The sequence below is a fragment of the Aedes aegypti genome, chromosome 2 (genome assembly GCF_002204515.2).
Source record: "Aedes aegypti strain LVP_AGWG chromosome 2, AaegL5.0 Primary Assembly, whole genome shotgun sequence".
NCBI classification, from domain to species: domain Eukaryota; kingdom Metazoa; phylum Arthropoda; class Insecta; order Diptera; family Culicidae; genus Aedes; species Aedes aegypti.
The window spans coordinates 197917008-197925137 of record NC_035108.1 but is presented as its reverse complement, the minus strand read 5'-3'; the positions used below and the strand labels follow the sequence as shown (position 1 = coordinate 197925137).

The 8130-nt window shown below is 38.6% G+C and overlaps 1 protein-coding gene across 1 annotated transcript; it reads left to right on the top strand.

Annotated features, from left to right (window-relative positions):
* Positions 1-4525: 4525 nt before the first annotated feature.
* On the top strand, positions 4526-7719 carry LOC5578867 (putative ankyrin repeat protein RF_0381). Its single transcript, XM_001664028.2, has 2 exons — positions 4526-6257; positions 6320-7719. The coding sequence occupies exons 1-2, from the start codon at positions 4829-4831 to the stop codon at positions 7585-7587; spliced, it is 2697 nt and encodes an 898-aa protein (XP_001664078.2). The 5' UTR covers positions 4526-4828; the 3' UTR covers positions 7588-7719.
* The last annotated feature ends 411 nt before the right edge of the window (positions 7720-8130 follow it).

Genomic DNA, 8130 nt, shown 5'->3' with positions numbered 1-8130 from the left:
CAAAACAAGAGCAGAGTAATAATAATAATAATCGGTTATTTCAAATCGTGTGTCAGTATCGATCCGTGCGTGCGCTTTCTGTGAAGCCGTCAAAACCAAGGGTGGAGAGCGGCTGTCAAATGGGAGTAAAATTGAAAAGCCACCAACATAAGTCCAGAACCAGTTTTGCGGCTTAAGGTGATTATAGAACAAAGCCACACCTCAAATGTTCGAGAGCACAAGACTTGAGAGCCAAACAGCGCTCCTCGTTGACAATTTATCCCATTGATCACCACCAGCAAGCAAGTAATTTGATTGATTTTCAAGTCTTGTGCACTTGAAAATTCGAAGATTGGCTTCGTTTTTTCACCTTAACGCGGTAAAGTAAAAATCAATATTCGCAAAATTACAGGTAATCAATGCGCTTGAAAGATTTTTTTCAAGCAGTTATTAGCTACATGCTACTGCAGTGCGCTGTTGGCATTTTAATCAGAAAATTTTGCTAAATTTCCAAAATGGATGTTTTCGAGAAAATTGATTACGCCTTGGTCAAAACAGACTTTTGTGCGCGTTCTTTCTTTCGCTCCCGTTCACAACGCAACAACTCAGCACGATCCACCTCGGGATGGATTGGTGAGCTGTCTGGTTGTTGCAGATGAACAACTTATCGTGTAGCGCGACATCGCATCTCAACTCTTCAAAGAAACGGCCAGTTGAGATTAACAACAGCCTATGAGTGTCAGCGAAGTGAGATGGTTCACTCCCGAGTGATGTGGATCACGATTGGGTTCGCGGCTTAAGCCAAATGGAAATGCGAAAAAGAGCATCCCTGTATCGGGTTACGCGGCATCTGATGATTGATCAGTTTTCATCTGGATAGCAGATACTGCTACCTAAATGTGAACAATAGGTGTTTACCGAAAACCTCCAATTCGTTTTAATAGGCCTAGATGAGGCAAACAAGGTTTGAAAGCGACAATCTTTTTAGTGAAGCCAAGTGGTTAATAAGTTCTTTAAAAAATTTAAATCAGTGATCATTAAAGTTTTGAAATCTTTTCGAAGTCTAATCATTGCTTAATCAAATTCGGTGATATTTACGGAATACTAATTTCGTTGTGGAACAGTTTCCCTTCTACGAAGGTTTTTTTCTTTCTAATACTCTGAATCCCTGAGCGGTAAATTGGAAAATGGCATCTGGCTGCGTCGCATGAATCACGAGTTATACCAAGTCTATAAAGAAATGGATATTGCTAAGCGTGTAAAACACGGCAGGCTGCGGTGGGTTGGGCAGGTAGCTCGCATGTCGGAGGAACGTCAAGCTAAACTAATATTCAGCAGAGAACCAGGGAGAGACCGTCGCCTTCGTGGAAGGCCGCGCACCAGATGGCTTTTTGAGGAGGATTTAAGGTCGCTTAACGTTCAGGGCGACGGGAAGCAATTGGCCCAGGACCGGATCCAATGGAGAAGGCTTCTACATTCGGAGTAGATTCAACCCAATAGTAAGGAATTCTCGCGTAACATTACTAAAGGACCTATGTACAATTGAGAGATTCTCTCCTCTCTCGTTCTCTTTCGATTATAACAGTGGAACACTAAAGATTTTGGGAACTTTTTCACTATAGATCGAAAGTCAATTTCCTTGACTAGCGTTTCATACAAAAAACGCAATAGATGAGATTAATGTGACTCAGTTATTAATGAAAGAGAAAGTAAACAAAGAGAGCCTCTCAATGTTAGATAGGTCCTTTAGTAATGTTACGCGAGAATTGTTGCCCATCAAGTAAGTAGGGCAAAATGGTCCAAAATGCCACTTTAAGGATTTGTGTCGTTTTCTCCTAATGAGATCCAGTAACAGTAACTTTACAATATTTGCTAGCTACCATCATGAAAACATTTCCCATATTTTAACTTCGTTTGGCAAAGAATACAAAATGAAACGATCTAGGAATGATTTAATGACGTGGGCTATTTTACCCCATCAGTGCGTCTTGGACCATGTTCCCCTATATGGGTAAATCCCTGAGCGCTAGAATCGCCACGCGTCAAGTGCTGCTCAAGTGAACACGCTAAGCCTTCTCAACGCAGTGCATGTGTTAAAACTACACAGAATGAGGCAAACAATGCAGGACTCTCTGGCTGAGTGAAAATTCTGTGTAAGTCGCACTCATGCTATGTGTAACCGATGTGTTGGCCATTGGCTGTGCGCGGATCGATGGAAATGGAACTGTCAGTCATCTCCCGCGCGGCAGCAAACAGTTGGCCGTTGGTAAGATAGGGAGTTTTCAGGTATTTTTTCCAGCGAAAATCCGGAAGATGGTCGCAAATGAGAAAGTTTTTCCCCCATTTGCTTCCGCATCGGCTATTCGAATGAAAAAATCTCTGAAAAACTTTAAAATCGGAATGTTTTTTTTAATGTTTTCAGAAGTAAAACAAACATGGAAGCGAATTCCACAGTCCAAGCGTTCCTCCTCTGTGCGCATTTCACTCATTCGGTTTGTTTACCACCGTTTGCACACAACTGTGTACAGCCCCCTTTGCACAGAATCTATGCTGCATGAAGAGAGGCCGATTTTGTGTACTCGGCACTCATTTCTGAGCGGATGAAGTTTAGCGTGCGCGTCGTCGTTTGCTCGCATTCAAACTCTCATCCCATCGGACACGCTAAACTTGCCACGCTCAAAAATGAGTGCCGAGTACACAATATCGGCCTCTCTTCATGCAGCATAGATTCTGTGCAAAGAGGGCTGTACACAGTTTTGTGCAAACGGTGGTAAACAAACCGAATGAGTGAAATGCGCACAGAGGAGCAAGGCGCAAGTATGCGGAATTAACTTCCATTTTTGTTTTGCTTCTGAAAACATTAGAAAAACATTCAAATTTTAAATTGCAAGTTTTCGAAAATGCCTGGGAGACTGATTTGGAAGAATTCAAAAATATGAAAGCTCCTGGGAAAGATGGATCATCCTCATCAAGAAACTTCCAGAAAGTAGCATAGCAATCTAAGTTGATATTTTTAAAAATGTTTTCAGTTGGTATATTTTCCTGAAAAATGGAAAAAAGCTAAGGTTGTACCAATTTTAATCCAGACAAAAATCCTGCAGAAGCTTCTAGCTATCGTCCAATCAGTTTGCTTTCTTCCATCAGTAAAATTTTAAAAAGATCATCTTGAATCTAATGATTGCCAACATTAATGAAAATTCAATTTTTGCCAATGAACAGTTCGGATTCCACCATGGAAATTCGACCACTCATCAACTTTTACGAGTAACAAATTGCTCTTTATTTGAAACCTTCAAGTCCATATTGTCACGATGAGAGGGGTTCCAATAAATTGGTCAGATTAAGTTCAGTATCTAGGGCTCATGCTAGATAAGAATTTTACTTTCAAAAATCACATTGAGGGCATTCAAGCCGAATGTAATAAATATGTAAAATGTATTTATCCCAAAACAACAACAAAAAAATATGAGAGTGGAGCCTAACACAGAACACCTAGATACAAGAAGTTAATCTAAAGCTCAAAATGATACTCATAAAGTAAATAAAATCTAAATATTTTTGTTTGTTGAGAGGATTGAGTTGACACGTCTTGTCTTAGGTTTCACTAAAAATCAAATGTTAGGGGGAGATCCCCCAGTACCGGACACTTAAGCCACTAAATTCATAATTCGAAAACTATTGATTTTATTGGTTCGTGTTACCCATTTATGATGTATATTATCATTTTTATAGTGTACAAAAATAAATTTGAAAATATAAATATGAATTTTGACAATGCATTTTGATGATGTATTTTAGTACCGAATTGATCGATCTTGAAAGGTGGCACCCAATACCGGACACGATCTGGAAATGCCTCGAATTCTGCAAATTCGAACATCATTGAATGTGAACACTATAGGAATAGTTTATAATTACCAATTTAATGCATTTGCAACATTTACAAGAATAATTTGAGTTTTTCTTAGTTTACAAGATGCCTATCAAATACCTCTTCCATATATGATGAAAAATAGCACATTTTACGAAGTTGTTCTAAATGTACATTCTTTTTAATTTTATTGCATGTTTGATACCATGATCGACGGAACCCATGAAAAATGAAAGTATTTTGAGACACTGACGCAATAATTACAAAGAGATCATATAACAAATCAAGCTGTCCGAATCTGAGGGACAGAGGGTGCTTAACGAAAATTGTAATTTGTCCATATTTAGTTCAATTATGGTACAAAATACATTCATACTATCAAACTAAGATTATGTTCGATCATGCTTGCGTGATCCAAAGTATTTTTTCATATTCGAAATAATTACTAAATAGGCTCAAAATTAAGAGAATACGTCAATTTTTTAAAAATTTTCAAACTTTTTAACTTTTTTAAAAAGGCATGTATATTTCAAGGATGTGTTATTCTACGCAAACATTAGTCTACATAATAGCTTTCTTTTCTACTAATACACCATCTTGATTGGACCACGATTTCTCAATGTTTCGACTTTGCCCGGTATTGGGTGCTGTCCGGCACAGGGGGATCTCCCCCTACGTTTTATCAAACTTCGCATGTATTTTGAAACTTTTTGAAGTTATAAACATTCCGGTATGTGTGGGTGGAATTCAAAGATTCCAATTGCAAATACTTAATTTCTCATTTTCAGACAAACTCAGTTGCCTTGTTTACAATCTTTGATTTCATAGTATGTGTGCCGCACCTGTTCCTATTGGAATCCTAATCAGTTAGATGATTCACTAATTTTCAAATCTCTAGTCAAGTAATGTTTACCCTATCTTTCCGGTGAAACATGATAAAATTTCATGTACGAACGTGTCTAAAAGTAGTGCCACCAAATGCATCGAAAACGATACTTTCCGGCGGACTTGGAATCCTATCCTCTGCACTATGCTGCACTGCGAGGTGACATCAAACGCATCGGTGAGTTGATTTCCACCGGACAAAACTGTTTCCGGGCCATTCAAGATGGGGAGACGCCTTTGCACATTGCCATCGCCGAAAGACAAACAGAAGCGGCCCGTTTGCTGTTTCAGGAATTCCGGCGACAGTTTCAATTCGTGGAAGAACGGTGCGGATTTGAGATTCCAGATAACTTTTGGAAGGAAGAATGTGCTTTGATTGCCATAGGCGACGATCAGATACGACATGTGAAACAATTGGAAGGAAGATCTGTTCCAACAGAAAATCTGTCAGAACAGTTGCTTATTGTAACCAAAAGTTCCATTGGAGACGAATTGACGGTATTAGAGAAAGGAAAAATACATCTTGGAAAACTTTTGGAATTGGCCGAAATCCTGCTTCCAAATGGAATGGTTTCGTGGAACAGCACAGGGCCTACTGGAAATTGTGAGACGTTACTCATGCTGGCAGCCTATCACGGAAATATCGAACTATTGGAACAATTGATAGAGCAAGGAGCAGACCTAAGCTTGGCAGGGCCAGGGAAGAGAACGCCTTTTCATGCAGCTTGCGATGCTTCTCAGCAAAGAGTAATCGAACTACTTTTGTCGAAATATCTGGATCAATTCGATCCTACGGCTGTGGATGAGAACGCTCAGCATGGTTTGCATTATATTTTGCATCGAAAAAACAGAGACAGCTTCGAAATGGTTGCGGAAAAAATGGTAGAATTTAGAGTTCGGAAATTCGGAGAGACTGCTTCTATTGCTTTCAATGAAATATTCAAGCTTGAGAATGAAGATTGGCCATATTGTAGCATCTGGATTCAATTGGATGCTGTGTTCTGGGACAAATCGATAGAAACTGTATTGGATCAATATCAGTACGATCTCAGATATCAGTGGAAGGATGTAACAGTTCTGATTGATATGATAAGCTACAAGAAGGCCAAGCGATTCTATACACAAGCGATTAGAAAGAACGTAGAACTACTGAATGTAAGAACATCGAATGGATTCACAGCGTTACATGCATTGATTTGTGCAAATGAAAGAAAACTGGTGAAAGAGCTGTATAGTATTCATCCAGAAGTTAAAACTCTTTTTGAGGGTGAATGTGCATTTTCAACTCTGAAAACTATTATGGACAAAGGACTTATTGAAATGATGAAGTTCGTTTTGAGCAACCATTCCCAGTTCTTTCAAGAGCATATTAGTAAAATAGAAGAGCAAGTAATCCAGGAATGTAATTCGGCAAATTATGATGATGCATTTGCAATACTATTAAAATTTCTGCCGATCTTGAGTGCAAGTATTTCCGAAAAGCAACAGCAGTTGTACAAGTTTTCAATGGCAGCAAAACATGGTAAAGTAAAGTTTAAAGCACTCATCTTTTACGTATCATAATAAATATTCATTTATTTTCAGAGTTCAGCGATACCTATGATCAACTGTTACGTGACTTCAATGCAACTCATGACCGTATCAAGGCTTCTGGTAGAACATTAGACAACTTCGGCAAAGCTGTTGACAGTTCGTTCCTCAACCAGGCAATTCAGGATAATCAAACTGAACTAGTCGAACAACTCATCGATTCCGGAGTAAATTTGGACCAACTCGATAGCGATGGGCGCCATGCGATTCATCATGTGAGATGCCTGGAAATGCTTGATCTACTCGTTGAGAAACACCCAAAAGGTTCGTCATTGGTCAACTTCAAGAATCGGTATGGCTTGACGTTGCTTCACACTCTCTGTCTAAGCAACGCAGACTGCAAACAAGAACTGATCATTGCTTTGTTGAAGTATGGAGCCAATTTGAACGAGAGGACGAATGACCAGTCAACTGTTCTTCACTACACCAACGATGAAGATTTGTTCAATTTTTTCACTAAAACCATAGAATCGTACGGATTTCCTGCCGTTGACTTAGAACTTCGAGACATTGATGGAAATACAGCTCTTCACAATCATCTGCGTTGCTCCAAAGTTACCATAAGTTCAATCATGCTACGAGCGTCCAAAAGTTTTGTTAACTTCAACAATAACGGCCATTCATATTTGTCGTACATGGTGCAATTTGAGCGACAAAGTTTCAACACCTGGCTACAACCGATCTTGGACACGTATCCGGATAAAACGAGGGAAATGTTCGAAGCAGAGGTCAAGCGGTCACGGAATCGTGCGTCGGAACTATTTGTCAAAGCGTGTGCTCAAATGAATACGTATTTAATTGAACATTTCTTGCGAATGGATTTGGACTTCAACTTTCGAGATGGAAATGGAAGAGTAGCTTTACTTGAATTAGTGGAAGGTGACGAATTTCCTTGCTCAAATATAGTGTTCCAGCTGTTGGAAAAAAGAATTGACGTTAACGTGCGGAATAAACATGGGCAAAATGCATTAATGATTGTGACGAACCATATCGATAAGCTGGAGGAACCAGGATTTCTGACAAAACTTGCTACGAAATTAATTGAATGTGGGCTGACTTTTGAGCACGTGGACGATAAAGGAGACTCATTGATGCATTACGCATTTAGAATAGCGGATTTTAAACTATTACGAATTCTTCTACAAAATGGTGCAATCATTTCTATTTACAATAAAGACGGCAGTAGACTGTATGAAGTTGCAGCACCGTGTATTTCATATATCTTCAAAGGTTTACAAATAAATGATGCTACGGACATGTAATAACAATATTAGTTTTATTCTGGTCATATGTAAGGTTTGATAAATAATATAAATGAAAAAGCTAATCATAATATACTCTGTGCAAAAGTTTGGGATTACCACCTAAAAACCATACAAGATTTAAAATTTTGGTCGATCCAATGCTAAGAAAATTAACCTCGTTTTTTCAGTGCAATTATAAAAAAATGTCACAACTAATTTTAGTAAACAAAATGCAAAAAATGTTTCAGTTAAAACATAAACGAAGTAATATTACCTTTTTGAATGAGTCATAGAGAGTATTAATTGAACGCGTGTTCACATAATTATGGACAAAACACAAGTGTATGTTTTTAGGGGGAAATCGCAATCTTTTGCACTCTAATGTATGTTTAAAACTCTGTACAAACAGTTAATCACAGCCTAAATTCCTAGCATTCTGTAGGTCAAACCTCGGTTATATTCTTCGTCATCGTACATCACTTCGTCGTCAGAGCATAAAGACTCATTCAGCATCTTGTTGTGCAGTTCTTCTACTCTAGAATCCAGTTCTGGAAAATGCAA